At 47.1% G+C, this 26757-nt stretch overlaps 1 protein-coding gene across 2 annotated transcripts in view; it reads right to left on the bottom strand.

Annotated features, from left to right (window-relative positions):
* CCDC40 (coiled-coil domain 40 molecular ruler complex subunit) overlaps positions 1–26757 on the bottom strand; it is a 44054-nt gene that overhangs the window by 9094 nt on the left and 8203 nt on the right. The window contains exons 5-16 of one of the 2 annotated variants that reach the window (XM_060291017.1): positions 25865–25997; positions 24819–24982; positions 23876–23959; positions 23583–23802; positions 17748–17905; positions 17445–17567; positions 14059–14180; positions 7082–7177; positions 6484–6727; positions 6221–6403; positions 1187–1432; positions 4–217 (exon numbers count right to left, since the gene is read on the bottom strand). In XM_060291017.1, the coding sequence (XP_060147000.1) occupies positions 4–217; positions 1187–1432; positions 6221–6403; positions 6484–6727; positions 7082–7177; positions 14059–14180; positions 17445–17567; positions 17748–17905; positions 23583–23802; positions 23876–23959; positions 24819–24982; positions 25865–25997 (1987 nt within the window). The remainder of the gene's footprint in view (positions 1–3; positions 218–1186; positions 1433–6220; positions 6404–6483; positions 6728–7081; positions 7178–14058; positions 14181–17444; positions 17568–17747; positions 17906–23582; positions 23803–23875; positions 23960–24818; positions 24983–25864; positions 25998–26757) is intronic. The other variant, XM_060291018.1, reaches the window with a different exon arrangement.

Raw genomic sequence — 26757 nt, 5'->3', positions numbered from 1 at the left:
CACTTTCTATCCGTAGTTTCTTCTGCTCCAGGATGTGGATCTCCTTCTTGGACATGTCCAGGGAGGCCAGGTGTTCCTCGCGCCCCTGCGTGGCCGCCACCATCTCCTGCTGCAGCCGGAGCCAGGTCACCTGGGCCTGCGTCACGCCGGCGTTGTGCTCCTCGATCAGCTTGGTCAGCCTCTTGATCTCCAGCTCCAGGGGCCCCACTTCTTCCCCCTGAAAGTGATGTTCACCAGAAAGAAGAATGAGCCTCTAAATCTGGGTGGGCTGCCGAGGGTGGGGACCCCTGAGATCATGTGTCTGTACGACGAGTAGGGGGTCTTTACTCAGAGGGACCAGGGACCCTGTCATTGGGTCCCTTCCCCCGAGGGCCCAGGCCATATGGACTGACCTGCTGTGGGAGATATGGGTCTGGGGGTCTGTGACCCCTTCCCCTCCCTCCACTGGCCGGGCCCCACCATGCCCCAGTCTTGGGGCAGGGGCAGCAGGGCCTCTGTCACCCAAGAGGCTTTGCAAATTGTCTTTTAACAGCGCACTGTCATGGGTTAGGGTCTTTACTCCCTTGGAATCCAAGCAGGTTGCAGCTCTGAGACCGCACTCTGGTGTCGAGGTCTACCTAAGAATGCGCCCCCAGCTGCCCATCCTGTTCTGGGACTTGAAGCTGTTGGTGGGTTCCTCAGGTCAGCGATACCTGGATAACCTGTAGGACTGCAAGCCCCAGACTCATCAGACCGCTTCACTTAGAGCTGCAGTCAGTGGCTGAGATCCCGCCTGCTGCCTATCTTCGCATAGCCCGTGGGCCGCACAAAAAATCAGAAGAGAATTTTGTGCCAGGCAGAAGTTATATGGAATTCAAACTTCAGGGGCCCTAGGTAAGGTTTTACTGCACACGGCCACACCCGTCTGTTTACGTACTGCCTGTGCCTCCTCATAGCCGCTGGGGTGGGGGATTGCGACAGAGACCATCTGGCCTGTAACACCTGAAATACTATCTGGCCCGACAGAGAAGGTCTGCAGACAGCCCGAGTCAGAGTACTTGGCACAGACACATGTGCTTCACCTGTATGATCAGCGGGACAGGAACGCGTGTGTCCTACGTGAGTTCGTTTCTGAACATAAGAAGTTCCTGGAATGGCCAGGCATGGATATCAACCCGAGCGGCCTCTCCCGGCCCTGGGGTCTTACCCCGAGTTCAGAAATCATCTGCTCCAGCTGCTTGTTCAAAAAGTTGATGAGGCCTTGCTTTCTCTCAATCAGGATTGTGCGCCTGGAGATTTCATTTTCACTGTTTGTGATGAGGTCGTTGACTTTTTTCACTTCCTTGTCCAGCTCAGCCAGTGTCTTCTGATGCATGTCCAGCCTGCAGCTGGTGTTCGTGATGTCCAGGGTGGTCTGAGCAATGTCACCGTCAATTTTGGAATGATGTGTCACCTGAATTAGCAGAAGGAAACATGTCTGAACTTTTTTTCTCTCTCTGGGAGGCTCCAAAGGAGCTGGTTGGCTTCTTGTTTCCTTGATCATCCAGGTATTCATCTGGAGAAATTCCAAAACATAATGAGGAGAGGAGGATGTTGGCTTTCTCTCCACCTCAAGACCTGTCAAAGGACCTACTTGTTGGAACCCTAATGATTTCTCACAGAAAAAGAAAGCTAACATTATTATCTCTTCTTATCAAACAAACAGTAATGTGCATTGAAACGGGGAAATGTGAAAATACAGATGATCACCCATAAATCTGCCACACAGTTAGCCAGCGTCACTATTTAGAATCTATCCTGCCTTCCTGACTTTGTATATAAACCCCTTTGCCCCCCACCAAAAGAAAAACAGGATCACACTCTACATATAGGTTTGTAAGCCACTTTGCAATTTGACAACTTTCATGTCATGTCATTTTTAATGGCTGTGTAATACTCGGTCATATTTGTAACAGAGATTAGGAAGCAAGTCACAGCTGTCCCTGGGAATGTCATCTGTTCCACAATGATCATGGAGCACTGCTCTTGACAGCTCATGTGTTTTGGTGAGGAATACCAAGATGCCTGCCTTCTTTGAGCTTGTCAATCTCTTATCAACATTCCAACTCTAAATAATGCTGTGACAAACACCAACTTTTAATTTCTATTTGATGGGACAAATGTCCTTACATTTCACTGGAAAAGCTGGACACAGTCCTTAAGAGAAAAGATTGTACTGTACTGGGGCTCTCGCCAACCTTGGTTCTGGGGGTGGGAGCTTCAGCCCGGGGCAGAAGTGCCCAGGGCTCCGTGGGGCTGCCACTGTCCCGAAGGCTGGGCCAGCCCACCCTGCCTCCTCTGTTGGCTTCCGAAGACAGATTTGCTCCACTCTTTCCTACCATGGATAGTTGATCATAAGGATACTTGTGAGAATCAGGGAGGGAGGCAGCTCGGGCTCACTTTGGGATCAGGGCCCCTTTCCCCGAGCTGTGGCTCTGCCTTGACCTTGCTAGCCAGCCCCTCGCCGTTGGTTGCCCACAAGTTCCTGCCCACGAAAATCCTCAGCTCTCTACCAGCCTGTGGCTCCCATCAACTCCTGGTCTCCCAGGGTCATCTCTGCCCCTCCCCACACGACCCCAGCTGGCTCTGTCACACATGCACTCTCTGACCAGCCATCGTGCATGACTTTCCAGAACATTCCTAGGTTTAAAGCCAGACCCTGCCAGCATCTCAAGTCACCCAGCTCCTTGTGGTCACACCTTGGTCCCTCTGGCCCCTCTGAGCTCTGGCTATCCACCCGTCCCTTTCTTTGCCAAGACCATCCAAGGTCACTGGGTCTTCACAGGGGCCTTGCCTTCCTCTCTACCCCAGTGCTAGCCACCCTGGAAGGGCTTCAGCTCCTAAGTCCCCTTTCAGCCACCAACCAGGCCAACCAGAGCACCCCGACCTCCCCTCAGTCCCCTCGGGCTGTTTGTCCCCTTTGTTGAGACCACCCTGGCCTCCTCCTGGGACATCAGTACTGCTCCTGAACTGTGTAGGCCCCATGGTTCACCTGTGCCTGCCCTCCCTCTGGACCCAGCTGCGTATGATTCTGCCCCTCCACAATCTCTGCTCCTTGTCCCAGATATGCCCACCCTGTCTGCCACCAGCCCACGAGGTGTAATGAGCAGTTTGGGAAAAGTGCCCCCTTTCCAGAGCTGGACTTGCATCTGCTGGCTATTGTTGCAAAAACTGCTGGCCCAGGACCCTTTACTGCCCTCCTATGGACATGGGCGGTAGTACACGGGCTGCCCACCAATTGTTGTAACAAATGCTGGCCAAGGACTCTTTACTGCCCTCCTGTGGACATGGGTGGTAGTACATGGGCTGATCACCAATTGTTGCAACAAATGCTGGCCCAGGACTCTTTACTGCCCTCCTGTGGACGTGGGTGGTGGTACACTTGCTGCCCACCAACTGTTGCAACAAATGCCGGACTAGGACTCCTTATTGCCCTCCTGTGGACATGGGTGGTAGAACATGTGCCACCCACCAATTGCAACAAACGCTGACCCAGGACTCTTTACTGCCCTCCTGTGGACACGGGTGGTAGTACACCTGCTGCCCACCAATTGTTGCAACAGATGCTGGACCAGGACTTTACTGCCCTCCTGTGGACATCGGTGGTAGTACACCTGCTGCCCACTAATTGTTGCAACAGATACTGGACCAGGACTTTACTGCCCTCCTGTGGACATCGGTGGTAGTACATATGCCGCCCACCAATAGTTTCAACGAACACTGGCCCAGGACTCTCTATTGCTCTCCTGTGGACATGGGTGGTAGTACACCTGCCGCCCACCAATTGTTGCAACAAATGCTGGAGTTGGACTCCTTATTGCCCTCCTGTGGACATGGGTGGTAGGACATGTGCCACTCACCAATTGCAACAAACGCTGACCCAGGACTCTTTACTGCCCTCCTGTGGACATGGGCGGTAGTACACAGGCTGCCCACCAATTGTAACAAATGCTGGCCAAGGACTCTTTACTGCCCTCCTGTGGACGTGGGTGGTAGTACACCTGCCGCCCACCAATTGTTGCAACAAATGCTGGACCTGGACTCCTTATTGCCCTCCTGTGGACATGGGTGGTAGGACATGTGCCACCCACCAATTGCAACAAACGCTGACCCAGGACTCTTTACTGCCCTCCTGTGGACACGGGTGGTAGCACACCTGCTGCCCACCAATTGTTGCAACAGATACTGGACCAGGACTTTACTGCCCTCCTGTGGACATCGGTGGTAGTACACATGCCGCCCACCAATAGTTTCAACGAACACTGGCCCAGGACTCTCTACTGCTCTCCTGTGGACATGGGTGGTAGTACACCTGCCGCCCACCAATTGTTGCAACAAATGCTGGAGTTGGACTCCTAATTGCCCTCCTGTGGACATGGGTGGTAGGACATGTGCCACCCACCAATTGCAACAAACGCTGACCCTGGACTCTTTACTGCCCTCCTGTGGACACGGGTGGTAGCACACCTGCTGCCCACCAATTGTTGCAACAGATACTGGACCAGGACTTTACTGCCCTCCTGTGGACATCGGTGGTAGTACACATGCCGCCCACCAATAGTTTCAACGAACATTGGCCCAGGACTCTCTACTGCTCTCCTGTGGACATGGGTGGTAGTACACCTGCCGCCCACCAATTGTTGCAACAAATGCTGGAGTTGGACTCCTAATTGCCCTCCTGTGGACATGAGTGGTAGTACATGTGCCGCCTACATGGGTGGCTGGGGAAGAGGGACACCTGGGGGCCAGGGAACCGGCCTCTGTGGTGCTGCAGCAGGGCTGGGCAGGTTTACTTCACACCCAACACACTCCATAGCTTCTCCAGTACACACTGCCCCCCTCATTTTTGCTCCCAGCAGGTAGTCTTGCCCCCACTTCCCAGAATAAGAACTGGAAGTACTCCACCAGCGTCAGCTAGGGCATCTCAAGGAGATCCAGGCATGGGCGGTCTTGGTTCCAGCCCTGTCTCTCTGGTTCCTTAGCACACCAGGCCGGGAGCGAGCTGGTCTCCTCCCAGGTGTCTGGGAGGGGTGAGGTGCTTCAGGCTGCTAGCCAGATAGACAGCAGCCCCGAGGCAGGGGGTCACATCACAGGAAGAGCCAAAGAAGACATTATTTAAGTAACAAATTGCTTTTCTAAGGACACAGGGACCCCCCCCCCCACTCAGAGAAAAGCAAGACCCCTGGGGGAGCAAGAGAGAGCTCATGACAGGGGTAGGGGGTGGGGTCCCCAGGCCAGGTGGGCCAATCATAGTCACTCAGGACCTCCAGGCACACCCTGGGGAGGCAGAGGCTTGGGCAACTCCACAATCCACTTAAAATGCTCCTACCAATTTGACCAGGGTTTCTGCTGCAGCAATTTATCCTCAGACATGTGGACAAAGATGTGTGAGCAAGCATGTTCAGTGCTGACTTATTTATAAAGTTTAAAATCTAGAAACAACCTGAAGTGTCTAATGAGAGAACTGTTGAACAAAACACATACATTTGTAGGATGAAATGTGATGCATAAGCCAACATGTACTTTTTCTAAGCATATTTAATGGAAAATGTTATGTTGAATGCGGCCAATAATGTAAAATAAAACACTACATACATAGTGAAAAATTCATTGACAACTACACTTGTTTGTGCACTTTTCTCTCTGTGTTATATTTCATTAAAATTAATGTAAATGGATTAGAGTGGATTAAAAACTGGTATATAGTAAGAGTCCTATGTCCTCTAGGGTTGTGTATGCATAGGTGTCTTCACATGTGTGTTCATGTATGTGAACATGTTGCACAAATGTGTGCATGTTTGCGTGTGTGTGAACGAGTGTGCGTGTTTGCTCACATGTGCACATGGGGATGTGTATGTGCACGTGTGTTTCTGTGTGTCTTTGTGTGTATGAGTATGACCGTGTGTGTTTAGAAAAATTTCCAGAAGGAAATACACTACAATTTCAGAAGAGATTATCTCTGGATGGTGGGACTTCAGCTGTCTTATTTTCCTCTTATGCCTTTTTGTACTTCTAGGTTCCCTACAATAAAAATGCATTTCTTTTCAACTAGAAAAAAATGAAAGGTGAATGAACATGCTGAGTGCCCCTTGCTCCCCCCCATTCCGCCACATGTGGTCTGTTCCCCGCGAGAGGTGCCCCAATGCCTGCTCTCCCTGGGGGCACCTGCCTTTCGAGGCCCGGGTGTGTGCAGGTGGCATACCAGGTTGGTCTTTTCCTTCTGGAGCTTCAGGATGAGCTGGTGGAAGTACTTTGTCATCTTGTTGGAGGTCACGTGCTCCTGCAGCTTCTCCACGATGGAGGCATCCATCTTCCTCCCCAGCTCCAGCTCATGTTGGATGGTCTGGTGGAGAGTCTGCAATTGGCCTATGGTTGCCGTGTATTCCTGGAAAGAAAGAGCCAAAGGGTGGGCGCTGTGAAGGAGGTCGGGGAGGCTTGCCCTGCAGGTGGGAGACATGACCATACCATGTGGGCCTTGCCCAGTGCGTCCTCCGTGTCCAGCAGGGTGAGCCTGTAGGTGTTGAACTCATTCTGCAGGGCCTCCTCCTTGGCCAGGCACTGCGAAGTCAGTTTCTGCATCAGGCTGGTTTCCGTCTCTGCCCGGTTCAGGATACTGGCCAGTTTCTCATTCTTTTCTTCCTCCTTTATGATGGATTTCTTATAGGTTTCGAGCTCGCCATCCATGGACTTGACTTGATGCTGGCATTCGCTGCCAAAAGTGAAAGAGCAAAGCTAGGACGTTGGAACACCAACGATGTATGTATGTATGGTGGTACCCTGCTCAGAGGAAGCTCACAGAGTGGAGAGAAAGAAATTAGGAAACCAACTCTTTCAATAGTAGTTGAATCTTTTTTAAAAAATTTATGACTTTCGCACATTATTTATTTATTTATTTTTAATTTCTTGGCCACACTGTGCGGCACGTGGGACCTTAGTTCCCTGACCAGAGATCCAACCCACACTCCTGCAGTGGAAGCATGGAGTCTTAACCACTGGACTGCCAGGGAAGTCCCAATAGTACTCAAATCTTGACTAATATTTTCTAATGTATTAGAACTATTACCTGGGACTTCCCTGGCAGTCCAGTGGTTGGGGTTCCATCCTTCCACTGCAGGGGTCATGGGTGCGATCCCTAGTTGGGGAACTAGGATCCTGCATGCTGTGCAGCCAAAAATAAAATAAATAAATAAAAATAAAAGTTAAAAGAACTATTACCTATCTCAAATCCAAGTCTAAAACTCTTCTAATATTGTGATTATGGGAGGGGGAAAGGGCAGGAAACTGTTGCCTTGTGCTTGTGGGTGGGGAGTGGTTGGCGCCAGCCCATCTCCTTTAGTCATGACCATAACCTTTGGAAAGGATATGCTGTTATCTCAGTTTTGTACTTGTGAACACGAAGCTTAAAGCATTTGAGGCACACAGTGAATGGTGTGGCTGGGAGGAATACAGGTGGCTGTCTCTTCAAATCCTCTCAGCATACTGGTCATGGAAATACCCATAAGTAATGTCAAGTTAAAAAATGCAGATCCTGGATAATGGAATTTGAATTTGTGTGTGTGAGACATTTTTTCCCTTTCCTTCTGTGCTGTCCTGCTGTACTTTAAGCATGCTTTTCTCTACTTGTGGTATCTTATCCTTTGAATAAGTTTTTATTCAAAAATTCAAAAAGTACTTTCTTCTTGAACTAGAATAATACCTTCCATATTTTTCTCACATCTATTCCTGGGCCTTGGACTCTCTTCCCCCAGCAACCTGTTACTGTCTCTTAAATGTCTTGCCAGATATATTTTATGTATATATAAACATTATGTTTGTGGGTGTTTGCGTATTTCTCTCCACTTAAAAAATCACAAGTGGAAGCTTAGTATATCCTATTCTGCACCTTACTTTTTCTTCTGTTGTATCTTAGAGATATTCAATATCAGTGTATATAGAAATCGCCTTAATTCTTTTCAATGACCAGATAGTATTTTAAATATCTCATTGGTATACATTTAGGCTCTATCCAGTTTTCTGCTTTTTCCCAATTTCACCAGTATAGCAATAAATACCTGTACACATTAAAAAAAAAAAGATACAGGAAGAGATATGTTGTGTTCACGCAGCAGAAGATTCAATATTAAGGTGGCAATTCTCCTCAAACTGCTCTATAGTCTCAATGCATTTCCAATCTCAATGCCAGTAGGCATTCTTTCCCCAGAAATTGACAAGCTAATTCTAAAATTCATATGGAAATCCAAAGGACCTAGGATAGCCAAAATAATTTTGTAAAAGAACAAAGACTCCCAATATCTGATTTAAAGACTTTCTATAAAGCTGTACTTATGAAGACAATGTGGTATTGGTGAAAGATAGACAAATAGATCAATGGAACAGGATGGAGTGTGTACACACTCACACACACACACACATACACACAATTGACTGATTTCTGACAAAGGTGCCACGGTATTTCAGTGGAGAAAGGATGGTCTTTTCACCAAGGGTGCTAAGACAACTGGAGATGGACATGCAAAAAAAGACTGAACCTCAGACCATAATAAAATTAACTTGAGGGCTTCCCTGGTGGTGCAGTGGTTGAGAGTCTGCCTGCCAATGCAGGGGACACGGGTTCGTGCCCCAGTCCGGGAAGATCCCATATACCGTGGAGTGGCTGGGCCCGTGAGCCATGGCCGCTGAGCCTGCATGTCTGGAGCCTGTGCTCCGCAATGGGAGAGGCCACAACAGTGAGAGGCCCGCATACCGCAAAAAAAAAAAAAAAAAAAAACTTGAAATAGATCATATACCTAAATGGAAGAGCTAAAATTATCACACTTTAGCAGAAAACATAGAGAAAATCTTTATGACTCTAGGTCAGGCAAAGATTTCTTAGAGAGGACATGAAAAGCATGAACTATGAAAGAAAAAAATTAATAAATTGGAATCCATCAAAATTTAAAACTTTGGCTCTTCAAAAAACATCGTTAAGAGAATGAAATTACAAGCCAGCCTGGGAGAAAAATATTTTCAAAATACACATCTGGTAAAGGACTTGTATCCAGAACATATGAGAACTCATAACTCAATAATCAGATAAACCACTCAGTTTAAAAATAAGCAAAAGAATAAAATACCTAGGAATAAACCTACCTAGGAAGGCAAAAGACCTGTACTCTGAAAACTAAAGGACACTGATGAAAGAAATTAAAGATGACACAAACAGATGGAAAGATATACTATGTTCTTGGATTGGAAGAATCAATATTGTTAAAATGACCATACTACCCAAAGCAATCTACACATTCAATGTGATCCCTATCAAATCACCAATGGCATTTTTCACAGAACTGGAACCAAAAGTTTTAAAATTTGTATGAAAACACAAAATATCCTGAATAGCCAAAACAATCTTAAGAAAGAAGAACAGAGTTGGAGGAATCACACTCCCTGACTTCAGACTACACTACAAAGCTACAGTAATCAAAACAGTATGGTACTGGCACAATAAAACAGACACATAGATCAATGGAACAGAATAGAGAGCCCAGAAATAAACCCACATACTTATGGTCAATTAATCTATGACAAAGGAGGCAAGAATATACAATGGAGAATAGACATTCTCTTCAATAAGTATTGCTGGGAAAACTGGACAGCTACTTGCAAAAGAATAAATTAGAACATTCTCTAACACCATATACAAAAATAAACTCAAAATGGATTAAAGACTTAAGTGTAAGACTGGATACTATAAAACTCCTAGAGGAAAACATAGGCAGAACACTCTTTGACATAAATTACAGCAATATTTTTTTGGATCTATCTCCTAGAGTAATGGAAACATAAGCAAAAATAAACAAATGGGACCTAGTTAAACTTAAAAGATTTTTCACAGCAAAGGAAACCATAAACAAAACAAAAAGACAACCTACAGACTGGGAGGAAATATTTGCAAATGATGTGACTGACAGGGGATTAATTTCCAATATATACAAACAGCTCAAACAGCTCAACATAAAAAAAAACAAACAACCCAATCAAAAAATGGGCAGAAGATCTAAATAGATATTTCTCCAAAGAAGACATACAGATGGCCAACAGGCACATGAAAAGATGCTCAACATCACTAATAATCAGAGAAATGCAAATCAAAACTACAATGAGGTATCACCTCACACCAGTTAGAACGGCCATCATCAAAAAGTCTACAAATAATAAATGATGGAGAGGGTGTGGAGAAAAATTTACATTCCGCTGTTGGTAGGAATGTAAATTGGTGCAGCCACTATGGAGAACAGTACGGATGTTCCTTTAAAAACTAAAAATAGAGTTACCATATGATCCAGCAATCCCACTCCTGGGCATATATCCAGAAAAGACAAAAACTAATTCGGAAAGACTCCTGCACCCCAGTGTTTATAGCAGCACTATTTACAATAGACAAGACATGGAAACAACCTAAATGTCCATCAACAGATGAATGGATAAAGAAGATGTGGTATGTGTATATATATACGTACATACATACACACACACATATATATGCAATTACTCGGCCATGAAAAGAATGAAATAATGCCATTTGCAACAACATGGATGGACCTAGAGATTATCATACTAAGTGAAGTAAGTCATTCAGAGAAAGACAAATATATGATATCACTTATATGTGTAATCTAAAAAAATGATACATATGAACTTATTTACAAAACAGAAATAGACTCACAGACATAGAAGACAAATTTACGGTTACCAAAGCGAAAGGGGGTAGAGAGATACATTGGGAATTTGGGATTAACAGATATATAGATAAACAATAGCACAGGGAACTATATCCAATACCTTGTAATAACCTATAATGGAAAAGTATACATATATATATATATATATATATGAATCACTTTGCTGTATATCTGAAACATTGTAAACAACTATACTTCAATTTTTAAAAATGAGCAAAAGACACCTTTTATCAGAGAAGATATATGGATGGCAGATACTCACACGAAAAGATGCTCAATATCATTGGTCATTAGGAAGATGCAAATTAAAATCTCGACAGGACACCACGACATATCTACTAATGGCCAAAATTTAAATGACAGCACTATTAAGTGTTGGTGAGGATGAGAATGGCTGGGGATCTCAAATGCTGCCAAAGTGTTTCCCAAAGTGGCCTGTTCCATTTTGCATTCCCATACCAAGACCTGCACACAATTTCACAGCAGCTCTGGTCATGCTACCCTCCAAACTGGAGACAACCAAATGTTGATATATGCACATGAGGGACTACTACTCAGCAACTGATCTTGTAACATCAGGCTGACTCTCAAAGCACTGTGCAAAGTGAAAAAAAAGCTAGACAAGAAAAGCTACGTATTGTGTGATCCTGTTTATATGACATTCTAGAAATGACCAAACTATAGGAACAGAAAGCAGATCAGGGTTTGCTGGGGGCTGGAGGTGGGAAGAGGTACTGACTTCTGGGATGCAGGAAATAGCTGATATCTTGAGTGTATGATGGCTACTTGCGTCTGTCCATTTGCTGAACTGAACTGTGCTCTGAAAAAGGATAACTTTTTACATAACACTAATAATTTACATAATAAATTTGTACATAAATTATCCTCAATAAACCAAACTTTTAAAAGTTACTCACTTTCTTTTTTAGGAAGTAGAAGCCTTATAAATACCTAGAATTTGACAATAACAGTAACAATGAGACATCCAACTTTTATGACACAAATCTGAACACTCAGTAAAACATGCATGGGGGAAAAGACACCAGAAAGCTAGTTAATCAACTGTCATTGTCACAAAGGAGAAAGACTGTGTATTTTAAATCTTTATCTCTGTTTCTCTAATTTCCTGTAATGTGATCACTTACCCTTGATAAAAATTATTTTTAAAAAAGACACACTTAGGAATCCGCTGGCGGTCCAGTTGTCCAGGACTCGGCACTTTCACTGCTGTGGCCCAGGTTCAATCCTTGATCAGGGAACTAAGATCCCGCAAGCCCCACAGCATGGCCAAAAATTTAAAAAATAATAAAATTACAAAGACACTCTTTAAAAATGTCCTCCATAGAGAACAAACTGGTGGTTGCCAAGGGGGAGGGGGTTGGGGAAGGGATGGAGTAGGAGGCTGGGGTTAGCAGATATAAGTTTTTATATATAGGATGGATAAACAACAAGGTCCTACTGTAGAGCACAGGGAACTAGAGTCAATATCCTATGATAAACCTTAATGGAAAAGACTATTTAAAAAATGCTTATATATGTAAAACTGAATCACTTTGCTGTACAGCAGAAATTAATACAACATTGTAAATCAACTGTACTTCAATTAACAAGTTGATTAAAAAGAGTCCTTGATTAACAGACACCAGTGGAAAATAAACAGAACGAAAAGAACTGGCAGAATCTAGAATATGTCTGAAGCTCGGCCCAATCCATCTGAGGATTAAGAGGGAACCTGTTACAGGATCTCAAGGCGATGAAGCTGACAAATTAACAGCCAGCAGAGGTGCTGAGCCCTGCCTGTACCACACGTATCCTGTCAGGAAGTATGCCAGAGGCAGATACCAGGGCACAAGGGGACCTGTCTGTGTCCCTATCCCTGAGAGGGTGTAAATTCTAGGCAGGGTAGCCCCACAGTATAGTAGGTATTTTCTGGCTTGTTCTGAGACGTTTCACGTGGAAATGACCCATTTGCTTTGAATGTATGACTTTCAGTGTTTGCTGCAGCCTCAACATGATTCTTCACCTGTGGTTGGGACGCACTCCTGATACGACTTTGTCACTAACTATGAAGATTCCGTAGGAGCTGCTGTCTTTCAAGTCTTGGTGTGGCGGGGACCCACAATAATAGAATATGATTGCTTACACACACACACACACACACACACACACACACAAAACAGACACACACAGGAAGTGCTAGACAACGGGGGGGGGTCCCTGTGGGGGGCACAGGCCATAAGACTCCCAGCTTCAACCTTACTCAAGGTCGACGTTGGGCAGGAGGGAAAAGCTGCCCACAGGCCGAGGCCTCTCCCGCACCAACCACAGGGCAGCATTGAGGGGGCAGACACGGCGGGAGTGGGCAGGCCAGCAGCCCCGGGGACAGGGCAGAGAGGAGCCCGACCCTACAGCCCTGAGCCCACCCGGTTCCTCCACCTGCATGTTTAAAGGGAAAGCAGATGTTTAGCCGGACTTTGCCAGGATAATTCCATGATTCTCCCTTTGGCTTTCTCTCATCGACTCAGGGAAATGAAGGAAATGAGTATTTTTAATCCAGCATTACCCATGTAAAATGACTTGTTGTAAAAACAATCAGTCCCTCCGGTTTTGTTTTTCTGAGGTCGAGTCGAGCTATGATGTGCTCCCTCCAGAACCGGCTTCCACATCTGGGCCCCAAGCACCCTGGAGGTTTGGGGAATTCAGGCAGTGCTGTGTCTGGAAGCCTCTGTCTCCAGCACCCCACCCAGGCTACACGTCCAGCCCTCGCTAGAAGTGAGAGGGGAACGCGAGGGGGGCCTCTTCCTTCCCTTTTCAGGGAGATTAAAGCAGGATTTCGGTTGGAACTCAGCCCTTGGCAGAACAATAGAGAAGGGATGAAGTTTCTGCACACAGGTGGTGAAACTGCAAATCAAAGGGACACCTTTATCTCCCCAAGATAAATACCCCTTTTTCTTTCTCTCTCTCTCACTGTTTCTCCTTAATCCTCCCAGGAAATCTGAGCGTGAAAGCTTTACTGCTCCTGGTGCCACGGAAAGTTTGAAAGGATTTAAGAAACACTGAAATCTGGGTGAACAATAAGGGTGGCTTCAGGACGGAAGCTGGGGCCGAAGGGCTGCGCGGCTGCAGGTGTGCCCCTTTGTCCCAGGAGAGCCGAGGATGGGCGCTCCGTGCTCACCTGTGAGGAGCTGGGCGTGGAGTCCACTCCGCACCCACCTCCGCATTCCCACACTTGTCACGAGCTCTCCCCGCTCGCCCAGACCCCCCTTTGGTCCTGAGCCACCTGGCCCACCGCCATGGCAACCAGAAGGGCCGACTGTACCTGAGTGCCTCTTGGATGGTCTTGTGAGCCTCGTTGCGGTGCTTCATGCCCAGCAGGCTGGCGGCCCACTGCTGCAGGATGCGCTTTTTCTCCACGTTGATGGCATCTATTTCCGTGCAGGCCTGCAGTGGAGAGTTGAGGTTACTTGGATGTTGGTCTTATGTCATTAAGTTCAGAGCCCCAAAAGGATGTCGGAGAGCCCCAAGCTTCCTGAATCATCTTCCTTCTCTGTTACCCATGCTTTTCTTTATCTGCATCAGCAGAAGGACACATGTGAAATTAAACATGGCTCTAAAGACCTGTCTAACACCTGCCTGAGCCTTGAGCCCCAGCTGTGACACGGGAACAGTAACAGTACCCACATCCTGCGGCCGTCGGATCAGAGGGGATGGTGCCTGTATGCCCAGCACGTTCTTAGCTCGACCACAATTGCTGTGTCACGTGGTGCTCAGAATGTCCTGATGGGTCATTTCAGTGGAATCATTGCACCGTTAGCAAGTTGGCCTCGTGCTGATTCCCGGAAGGGGTGCTGAATGGGAGCTTGGGTGAGACCCCCATTAGGCCACGAGCATCTTTGTGGAGGTGCTGAGTCCCAGCAGCGTCTGCTCTTGGTGGATGTGCATGGTAGATGCTGGAGGAAGTCAGAGTGGCCTTGAACACTCAAAGGTACAATAAAAGGGTGGAGCTGGACGTGAAAGGAGGCGTCACCCCTGGGGATCCCACTCTCAGGTGTCAGGGCTTTAAAAAATCATCTATTCATTATTATTATTATAGAGCATAAAGTGGTATGAATTAATTATACCATGACTGGTGAGACATTTCCAGATTTGGGTAAGTTATTAACTGAGGAGGTTGCTCTGTGCCGTGGAGTAGGTTGTGCACTGCCCAACAGTGCCCGGCCGAGGCAGTAGGTACCAAAACCACTGGGCTCCTCCCCAGGCTGGGCTGTGTGGGGCTGGTCAGCCAGAGGCAGGTGCCCCCCGAGTCCCCAAGGCTGCCGGACGAAGGCTTGCTGACCAAGGTACAGGCTGAGATGCAAAAATCGAGGCTGAATTCAGTCTTTAAATGTTTTAAACACACTTCTCATTTAAAAAAGTGTTTATTCTACTCAAATTAGAATATGGAAATAAGCCAAAAGAAAATAAAAAGAATCCCACAACTTAGAGTTTACCATTTCTAACACCCTGGTGTTATCTTCCTGTGTGTGTGTTGTGTGTGTGTGTGTGTGTGTGTGTGTGTATGTGTAAGCAATCATATCCTATTATTGTTTTGTAACTTAGTATTAAAAAGTAGCAGGACTTCCCTGGTGGTCCAGCGGTTACGACTCTGCGCTCCCAGTGCAGGGGGCCAGGGTTCAATCCCTGGTCAGGGAACTAGATCCTACGTGCATGCCGCAACTAAGAGCCCACAAGCCGCAACTAAGAGTTTGCATGCCACAACTAAGATCCCATGTGCTGCAACTAAGACCCGATGCAGCCAAATAAATAAATATTAAAAATGAAAATAAAAAGTAGCATATTGTGAATGGGTTTCCATGCCAGCAAATATTTATTTTATTGGTGGGATTGTCCTCCACTGCATGGATATATCATAATTTGTTTAACCAATATCCTCTTCTTGGGACTTTCTTGGTTATCACACACAGCACTGTGTCCCCAGTGACTCTCTATTCATTTTGTTCGTGAAGTATGTAATGTATACAGAAATTTTATTTGCATGCCTATTTTCCCTGGAATGAAGTCCAAAAAGTGACATTTTGGGAGAGCTTGCTGGGGAGCAGGGTGGGTGTCCCTGACATGCAGTACAGTATTGCCCTTGAATAAGGATCTTGATGAAGACAGACTGCACCCCCACCATCAGTGTGGGAGCCCCGATTCCCCTGCCTTGTTCATCTTTGCCAACTTGGTGGCAGAACCCCTGTCCCGCCCTCATCTGTCGTCAATGTCTGTGTCGCACCTGCCATGGGCCCCCCTGTTCTGGGTGCAGGGTGAACAAACGTGGGACGGCCCTGCCCCGATGGCACACAGCCAGCAGGGAGGGGCGGGAGGCAAAAAAGACGTAATGAAAGAGAACTACAGCATCGTGTGTGTGTACACAATCATCACAGAGCAGAATCGCACACGGCAGATTCTGAATCGATTTTCAAAATCTCTTTATACCACCAAACTTACTGGTGTTATGCTTGGAAAGGCCTCTCCAATCCAGGGCTTTATAAATATTTCTCATTTTCTTTCTTCTGGTACAGTTTCCCTTGTTTCAATCCTTGAGCCCATGTGGAATTTATTTTAGTGTGTGGTATGAGGAAAAGATTTGATTTTTTTCCCCAAATGATTAACCAAATGTCCCAACACCACTGGGTGCATAATTCACTTGCTCTCCATTAATTTATAATCCATGAAATTTCTATATAAACGTTTCCTTGATTCTGAGCTCGCTCACAGGCTCCCACAGTCTACCTGTCGGTCCCTGACTCCAGTAATTCATTATTTTAGCCTCTAGGGCTTTATAGTATTTAATGCTAGGTGGACCCACCATCCCGGTTTGTCCTGGACTCCCCTGGTTCTAGCCCAGAAAGTCCCACGTCTCGGGAAATGTGTCATTTCTGGGCAAACTGGGACCGTGGGCCAGCCTTCATGAACCTTCCCCCCTGGACAATTCTCTGCTAGTCCTCTGAATTTACTTTTCAGATAAAATTAAGAATCACTTTGCTAACTAAGAAGTTTTTTCCCCCCTGAGGTTCTGATGGGAGCACATTCTAGATTAAGTATATTCATAGGTTGGCAAGCACTGGGTGCTTTCCCATGTGGACCCAGGTGTGTTTGTTCGTTTGTTCAAGCCCATCTGTCTCTCCTTCAATAAAAGTGTGTTGTTTCCTTTGTGTCATCACTGCACGTATGAATGCAGATGGTGACTCACAGATTAAAAAAAAAAAGGTCACAGCCACTTTGCTTTCCAGTGCTGGCCACTGAACTGGGAGCTGCACTGAACCCGGGCCCTCCCTTACTCCACACGGGAAGGGAGATGTGGGCACTGCCCTGGAGCACTGCCTGCCCAGGCTGAGAATGGGTAGGGAGACTTCAGCCCTCTCCGAAAGAGGCCTGAAGGAACTTGCTAAGGATGCCTCAGCAAGCAGGACAGAATGTCCCATCTCCTGAGGGGCCTTTCAGTCTATCCCTGGCTACAGTGGGAATAAGAATACTGGCCACCAGTCAGCTGGTATCTACTGCGTCCCCAACGTGGGTCAGCCAGATGCTCTGAGACGCTTATGAGGACAGACAGATGTGCAGGAGGCTGGCCGGCTAACTGGGGGCTCAGTCAGTCTCCTTGCAGGCATGCAGGCACTGCCTGGGCGCTGTCAGATGGCACCTGTGCCACTGAGCGCTTACCTCGCTCACTGCCTTCCTGAGCGTCCGGGTGTCCTCAGCCTGCGCGCGGTACTTGGCCTCGAACAGGGCAATCTGTTCTTCCAGCTGGTTGGCTCGGGTGGTCAGCTGGTCCACGTGCAGGTCCTGGAAGGGAGGGGACGAGATGCACAGTGAGATGGGTCCCCAGCAACCTCAACCCATGTCAGCAACCCCATGCTGGGCATGGCCCCCAGGGCTGCGGTATTCACGCAGGGGCAGGGCTGATCAGATCAGGAAATCAAAGATGTGGCAAACAGTCACACGGGCATCATCTTTGCAGAACACCTGCTGCTGCTTCTCCAACTCGGCCCGCATGCGCTCGGCTTCCGACTTCTTCACGACTCGCTTCATCAACCGGATGTCGTCACGCACGTCCTGGTCTATGTTCTGCATGTAGAAGAGATGCAGAGCCAGGGTCTCCACCTCAGTTTGCAGAGCTGCCACTGGGGAGAGAGGGGGAGGGTGTCCCAGCATCGCACACCAGACATCGTGGAAGCAGCACCCCTCCCCACACTGTGGGGTGGGTCTGGGAAACAGCCTTTAAACTACAAAGACCCATACCTTTGCCATCAAAGACTTTACAGTCTAGTTGGAGAGATGAAATATACGTAATCTATGCCCGCCAACTGCAATAAGCCCTCCATTCCCACCACATATTAGAGATTCTCCGTGTCTAAGGATGTTCTGAAACAGTGTCAAGGTTAGGAGGCCTTATGTGAATTTTACAGATTTCTTACCACTTAGAGGTTGGCAATCTCACGTACAGTCCTAAATCCCCTGGGAGGAAACCAGCCTGAAGGGTGGGCTGAGCACTACTGAAGCACGGGTTTCTTGGAACGAAACCCACATGAGATTGATTTATAAGGTAGAACACCAGTTTATTTAGGGAGACAGACTTCAACCAGTAACTGTTGGCTCACTTGTGTAGAGCATTCCTTATTCCGTGGGTAGATCTAAACAGAAAATCGATTTATAGATCAAAAGGCTGCTGGGTGAATATCATGTTGGAGTTAGGTGTTTTTGAAGGATGAACTTAAACTTGAAAAATAATTTGTTTTTTTTTTTACATCTAAGATGACTGTAAAAACTCTAACACTAGAGAATTCTTCGGCTCCTGTGTGGCTAAGAGTTGTAGGGGAGGGGAATGGAGCAAATGCAGGGAAACGAGGGGGGAGGTTTTGTAGAAAGAGTGGTTGCCGGGTGGACTGGGGTGGAGGTGTATTTTGGGAGAGGGTCTTTAAAGAGGTAATTAAGATAAAATGAGGTCACTAGGGTGGGCCCTAACAACTGGTGTCTTTATGAGAAGAGTAGGTTAGGACACAGACACACAGAGGATGACTTTGTGAGGACACAAGGAGAAGACAGCTGTCTACAAGCCCAGGAGATTGGCCTCAGGAGGAAACACCCTGCCAACACCTTATCTTGGACATCTGGCCTCCAGAATGACAAGAAGACAAACTTCTGTTCTTCAAGCCGCCCAGTCTGTGGCCCTTTTCTATGGCAGAGGGTGCCAACTAACCCACCCCCACCTGAATCAGAAAGCTTGCCCACCCATCCTTCAGGGCACTCACTTCTGCCCCTCTATCCTTTCCTGGCTGAGTGACTGAGAGTCAATATTTCAAATATTCTTTTTAATTTGTATTCTTTCAACATTAGTGAAATCAAGTCTGTTTTCACAGTTTGAAGACCAGCTGTCCTTTTCCTTCTCCGACTTGCCCGCTCATACCATTGGCCCTTCTACGGGTGGGATAGTCGTCTTTTACCTATTAGGCTTCAAAGGGCCCTTCACGTAATAAAAACAGGGTGGCTAGAGTCTCAAATGCCTCCCATGACCTCTGCCCCCAGTGTCACTCCTGTGATTGTGTTTTGTGGCAAAAAGGGAAATGATCAGGTGGGCCTGACCTGAGCAGTTGAGCACTCTAGAAGCAGAGTTTTCTTGACCTGGTGTCAGAAGAGGAAGCCAGAGAGATTTGCAGGGTCAACGGGATTTGTTTAGTGTGAAATAGGAGTCTAAGTGTTTATTTTCAGGTGGTCAAATGATCAAAAATATTTAGTGATTTAAAAATACAACCTGTACTTTCAATTTGCAGTAAATAGCTAAATTCCTGAGTAAATTTCCTGGAACTCCCTACTCCGCACTATTGATCTGTTTGCCCATTTTTTCTCTAGTGCCATTTTGTTTCTATTGCTGTAGATTGATACTGTGTTTTGATACCTGATAGGACAATTTCCCTTCATTATCCTTCCTTTTCACCATTTTCTTGGATATTCTTGTGCATTTAGTGTTCCGAGTGAACTTGGAACTTGAAAATCATTGGAGAGCTTTTTAGGTATTGCACGCATGCATTGATAAGGGAAAAAAAGCAAGGAACAGAGCATTGGGTATAATATGCAGCTACTTGTGTAAAAAATATAGAAAAAATACCACAACTCTTATAGCTTTGCTTTTATATGCAAAAACATCTTTAAAAGAATACACAAGAATCAATAATACCATGTGCCTCTGTGGAGGTGGCTGGAGGCTGGGGTTGGGGAGACTCCAGAGTGCCTTAATTTTGTATTATTACTTCTTGAAAATAATAACTGTGTTAAATAAATTCAAGTTCACCCAAAACATCCCATCGTGGATTTTAACTGGACTTGCATTGAACTACTTATTAATTTGGAGAGAAATGACATTTGTTTCCTCTCATTTGGTTACATGATTGTTCCATTTATTTAAATCTGCGTTATGTCCTTTAGTAAAATTTTATTGTTTTTCCTCAGATAGGTTCACTTGCTTCTTGTTAGACTTACTCCTCAGTATTTTATGGTTGTTATAGCTATTATGGATGAGGTTTTAAAAAATTATAATTCATAATTGGATATGACTGGTAGAAAAGAAAATTATAGCTCTGGTATTCAGTTACTTTATAGATTTCTTACTGTTTTTTTTAGCTTTTCATCAGTGATCTTGAATCTGCTAGGTAAACAAGCACACCACTGGTGGAGAATGAGTTCCATGACTTCATATCCAGAATCTATACTTCGTTTATTTTTCCTGTTTTCTTTCATGGCTGGAACTTCCAAAACAATGCATCCTCGTCTCATTCCTTAACTATGATTACTACAGGGCTTTCCTCTGAGTAAAACTGCCTTGTTAGTTGCTGATAAATACTTACAATGAACTTTCCTTCTATCCTAGTTTAGGATTGACAATGAGTTTTATCCAAACACCCATTTGACATCCACCCAGAAAATCTATTTGTTCTCTCTCCTTTAAGAATATAATGCAATGAATCAGTAGATTTCCTAATTTCAGATTATTCCAGAATTAAGCCCTCTTGACTAGGAGGTATTTTTCTTTTCATGTATTGCTGAACTTAATCTTTTGTTGCTGAGTAAAAATTTAATATTTGCTAATATTTTATTTAGGATTTTTACACCTCATAAGTAGGAACACTTTATAGTTTTCTGTTTTTGTACGTTGTAAGCTTTTCCGGTAAGGATTATACTGAACATTGTAAAATAAGCCTGGGGTGGGGTGTGTGGGGCGGGGGGAGGCGTGGTGTCCCTGGTGGCGCAGTGGTTAAGAATCTGCCTGCCAATGCAGGGGACACGGGTTCAAGCCCTGGTCTGGGATGATCCCACATGCTGCAGAGCAACTAAGCCCGTGGGTCACAACTGCTGGGCCTGTGCTCTACAGCCCGCGAGCCACAGCTACTGAGCCCACGTGTCACAACTGTTGAAGCCTATGCACCTAGAGCTGGTGCTCCGCAACAAGAGAAGCCACCGCAATGAGAAGCCCGCGCACCGCAACAAAGAATAGCCCCTGCTCACTGCAACTAAAGAAAGCCCATGCACAGCAAAGACCCAATGCAGCCAAAAAAAAAAAAAAAAAGCCTGGGAAGAGTTTCCCAAATTTTCCACCCACTTGTGGGTTAAATAACATAGGAAGTGTCTGGTTTGGTCCTGTCTGTAATCCTATGGCATTTTTTCCCTTTACCTTTGGAATTTAAAAATTTCACCAACTATGTCTAGGCATGTTTATTTTTTCTTCCACCCATCTGGCCCTCCATGAGACTTTACATCTGAAGATTCATCTTTCTTGAACTCATGCAAATGTTTTCCTCTGATGTCACTGGTTAATGCCCCTAATCTCCTGGAATTTCTATCTCATGGATACTGACTTTACCAGACCTACAGTCCATGTCTTTTATCTCCTTCTCAAAACGTCCATCACTTTGAGTTTTTGCTTTGAATTCTGGGCAGAATTCCTCAAACTGGCCTTTTAGACACAAATTCAATTGTTCAATTTCCAGCAGTGCTGATTTGCCTATTTAGTACTTCTGGCGGGGTGTGGGGGGTGATTCTATATTTTAATTCCGAGTATCCTTTTCCCTAATAGTTGGTTCTCATTTGACTGATACGATGTCCTCTAAAATCTCACGTCGAACACCAGCTGGCGTATGCTATGTTTTCGGAACCCGGTCTGTGTCTGTGGAGGCGTCTGCTCTCCTGTCTGGGGATTGCCACTGATGACTCACATTTGGATGTGAAGGTTTACTGACTGGTGGGCTCCATCCCCCTCCTAAGTGAGGAGGTCAACTGTGGACATTCTCCAGAGGCCAAGCCCCACGTTTCACCTATGGGACAGTGCAGTGGCGGCACCTGGTAGGCAGGGCTGGGACCGCCACCCGAGTTCTTTAGTCTGAAGAGGGGAGAAAAGGTGCCGTTAGGTGGGTCCTTGCTTGGTTGAACAGCTTCTGCTCCTGCTACCTGGTGACTTCCAGAAAGGACAGAGTGTCCACGAAGATGACTGGATCTTTCCAGAAGCCCATCCACACCTCGAGGATCTGATGAGGGGTGTTGGTGGGCACTCACTTCTCCTGTGTGGAGGGGGTGGGGGACCTGTGTCCTCTTTCAGACTGGTCTAAATTCTGTTATATCCGGAGGATGTGGCTCCATTGTTTTAGTGTGAATGTCGTGCTCTTCTCTTTTTGGTAGATTCTGTTAATTTGCTGATACTCAGGGAGGGGTGCTCTTCCCCAACTCTGTCCAGAAAACTCTCCTGCATTTCTCAGGGTCCAAAATGCTTCTTTCCATCCACAGTTGGGATATACGTGTGATTTTGGTTTCTCCCAAATTCTTCTAGGTTATTTTCCCCATTATTATAGTAATACAGAGTTGATAAAGAAAGTTGGAAACATGAAAAACCACAACAACTGAAATAGCCTGCTGTGACCACGCTGTTCACTGTGGCCCACGACTTCCGCTCCGTGCAAAGCTGTTGCTTTGGTAGGAACAGTGCACGGTGACTAGTCGCACCCTCACTGTCTCTTCTGCTCCAGAGCCACCTATTCCCCGTAATCTGCCACACATCGTGGGGCTGCAGGGCTCTGGACCATGGGCTCCTGCGCTTTGGATTGGCCTCACCTGTACCTCCCCACCTATTTAAACTCTGCCCATCCCTGCTCTTCCCTGCCTTCTGGATACCCCATCTTCAACCCCAGCAGCCCACCAGCCTCTCCAGCATTTTTTAAATTAATTAATTAATTAATTTTTGGCTGCATTGGGTCTTTGTTGCTGCGCACGGGCTTCTCACTGTGGTGGCTTCTCTTGCTGCGGAGCACAGGCTCTAGGCGCACGAGCTTCAGTAGTTGTGGCTCACGGGCTCCAGAGCACATGCTCAGCAGTTGTGGTGCACGGGCTTAGTTGCTCCTCGGCATGTGGGATCTTCCCGGACCAGGGATCGAACCTGTGTCCCCTGCATTGGCAGACGGATTCTTAACCACTGCGCCACCAGGGAAGCCCGCCTTTCCCACTTTTGACTCCAAATACCCCACCTGCCGGCTTTCAGTGTTTGCTACTTTGCCTAATTAGGTGCATTTTAAGACATTTATGTTTTCCTTCCTCCAAAAGTTTGGGAACCCCTCCAGTACGGGAACACAGCTTGCCTTTCATGAAGTCCTGCGATGGCATGTGGGGACACCCCTCGGGGTCATGATGGCACGTGGGAACACCCCACCAGGTTGCAATGGCATTCAGGGATACGAAGGCATGTGAGGATGCCCCTTGGGGTGTCTATGGCACACGGGGCCGCGCCACGGGGATGCCTGCGAGGACACGGGGCCGCCTTACGCTTCTTGCGCTCCTCGCCGGCGGTCTCGCAGGTCCTGGCGTAGCGCAGGCGCACGCTCTGCAGCTCCTCCTCCTTCCTCCGCCTCTCGCACGCTGTGATCGAGTGGCGGTCGTGGCTCTTCTCGAGCTGCATCTGCAGGCGGGCCAGGTGCTGCTGGACCCCGTAAAGGTCCACCCCCAGCTCCTGCCTCTGGATTCGGCTTTGCTTGGTGGCCACGCCCTGCACCAGAGAGAGAAGCTGGGTCATGGAGATGCGGGTGCACAGCCAGGTGGAAAGCAGGACAGGTACGCACCAGCTCTTGAAGTTCCAGCCTCAGTTTCTCTATTTGCCGGTTAAGATAGTTCTTCAGGGCAGCCTGGAATCTTATCATCAGGGGCTAAAACAGTGGAAGAGCACAGCCGGTTACTGTGCTGTCCCCTCCAGGGCTTAGCCTGAATTGCCACAACTCTTGGCAGGGGATGGCAGAAATGACCTCCACGCTGGGTGCTCCCCACTTCTGCCCAGGATTCTTATTCCAGAAACCACAAATTCAAGGCACTTGTGGTCTCACCCTAGGCACTGAAGGACCTGAGTGCAAAATGACAGGGTGGGCTGGGGCAGTGGTCCTGGTTTAATCCCTGGGGCCAGAGGGCAGTGATGAGCAGTGCCTGGGATGCCAGCACCAAATGAACTCTCAGCCCCTTTTCCCAGTGCAGCCCTGATCCTTCCCGTGGTACCGGGAGCACCAAGTCTTTCCAAAGAGGTTCATCCAACCAAGACCTGCCCTCCCCACTTGCCAGAGGGGTGGGACACTCAAGGCAGTGGCTATCAGTGGGGGTGATTTTGCGCCCACCCAATACCCAGTCTGGAGACATTTCTGGCCGTCACAACTAAGGGGGTGCTACTGGCATTTAGTGGGTGGAGGCCCCAGGGATGCTGCTCAGCATCCTACAGTGCCCAGGAAGCCCCCACCACAAAGAGTGATCCGGCCCCAAACGTCTATAGTGTGGAGGCTGGGAAATGCTGACTCTGAGTGAATGAACTTAAAGGGAGAATAAACTTTACAAGGTGGCAGCTCAAACCCTGCAGGTAATCCATTCAGGGAGCAGGTGAGACCTGAGTGTGGCATTTGCCAGGTGGAGGGTGGGCCGTGGAGGCTCGGGGCAGGGCAGGGCCTACAGGGCAGGTGTAGGAGTGTCTCTAAGTCCATCTTCGTCTGCATGGGGCAAAAGCAAAACTCCAGAATGTTTCCTTACATGGTTTGGGTCCAAAACCACCAGCTGGGATCTGTCTTCTTCGGCTTCGTCGCTGGCCTCAGACTCCACACTCTCCACCAGGCTTCCTTCCTCGGCCATGCTTAACTGCTGGGTCCTGTCCAGGAATGAGGATGTGGCTCCTTCCCCGGGGTGGGCATCAGGCTCTGGGGGGACGAGTAGTGGGGAACAACAAACATCACTGAGGAGTTAATAGAGAGAGTGCTTCTCTGGAGGAATTATCAGGCAAAGCTGACGCCCAGTTTCGTGCAACATGATGGAAAAAAGAAACAAAAGGCACCCCTTTGGGTTAGGGTTCACAAGTGCTATTCACAGGGTCTTCTGCTCATGAATTTTCTACTAGCTGATTCAACACATTCTGTAGAAAGGATTGCACTTTAAAGGTAGACAAGAAGGAAACACATTTTGTTGGTACTTTTTAATACATAAATAGTGAACAGAAAGGTGGCTTCTTAATGATGGACTAGATTTTTTTTTTAATGGAAAACAGATATAATTGAAAAGAAATCAGTGAGGCTCTAGTTTCAACTTCTCTCCCTTCCTGAGCTGCAGAGATCCTATTCTGTTTCTAACTCCTTTAGATGTGTGCTGTCTGCCTGCTGCTTGTGAGCGACGTGAGGCTTGTTAGCTGGACCATCCACACACACCCATTACATGGAAGATAAAAAAACCCAATCTGCTTTCCCACGTACTCAACACTGGGATACCGGAGCCAAGTGGAAAGATAAGGGTGTGCCGGGAAAGCCTTGGAAAGTCAGCAAACAGACACATGTTTAGGGGTGAGCTTACACGGTTGGGTTACTTAATGACGCTTAGGGTCTCTAAAATGGAGAACAGTGCCTACCTCACTGGGTTAGGGTAAGGATTAAATGAGATAAAACAGAAAAATGCTCCACATGTGTTATCCATATCTGTTAATGATATTTTTATCTTTTGGCTCACAGCGCAACAGGAAACAAGGTAACAGGTGGTGAATGAGTGGCAGCCCTCGCGTAGAAGGGCGTGTGAAGGGGCTTGTCCCACAATACCTGGCTCCTGCGTGGAGGGGCCCTCGGTAACCAGAGGCGGCTCGTCAAAGTCCAGGGATGTGTTGCTGCTCCCCCGGCTCTGTCCGAGGCAGTGCTGAGCCCCCAGAGGAAAGACCTTCTGCCGGAGCGCTCCCTGGGATTGATTTTAGAGCAAAAACAACCAAATCTGAATTTATGAGGGTTTAGTCAGGACAAAGGAGTTAATTCATTACAGTGTTCAATTCAACATAGTTGTGGACTTCCCTGGTGGCGCAGTGGTTAAGAATCCACCTGCCATTGCAGGGGACACGGATTCGAACCCTGGTCTGGGAAGATCCCACATGCCGCGGAGCAACTAAGCCCACGCGCCACAACTACTGAAGCCCGCGCGCCTAGAGCCCATGCTCCACAATAAGAGAAGCCACGGCAATGAGAAGTCCACGCACCACAATGAAAAGTTGCCCCGCTCGCTGCAACTAGAGAAAGCCCACGTGCAGCAACAAAGACCCAACGCAGCCATAAATAAATAAGTAAATAAATAAATTTATTTTAAAAAATAGAATATTGTTTGCATAACATTTGGCTTTTGCAAATGGTCAAAACAGAAAACACCTACCGCCACTCCCATGAGGAATCGGGAGTGGTCTCTTTCCGTCTAGATCTGTAGCAAAGTGTGAACGTGGAGGCATGGGCGTGTGCTGGACGTGGGTTCCTTTACTCCCAAATGCTGCTCTCTCCAAGGATGGTAAGAAACACCTCTGAGCATCCTCTTTATAAAGGGATGCTGGAAAGCCTGAGCCCTGGCCAGGGTCTCCCAAGAGGGCTGTTTCTTCTCTTCTTTCAAACTATTTCACTTTAGGGACATTTCCATATGAAAAGGTTTTCCCTCAATAGAAGCACCTGGCTCCATTTTA

This window comes from Globicephala melas, chromosome 20 (genome assembly GCF_963455315.2).
Source record: "Globicephala melas chromosome 20, mGloMel1.2, whole genome shotgun sequence".
Classification (NCBI taxonomy): Eukaryota; Metazoa; Chordata; class Mammalia; order Artiodactyla; family Delphinidae; genus Globicephala; species Globicephala melas.
The sequence above is the reverse complement of the archived record's forward strand: the minus strand, read 5'-3'. Positions and strand labels throughout refer to the sequence as shown.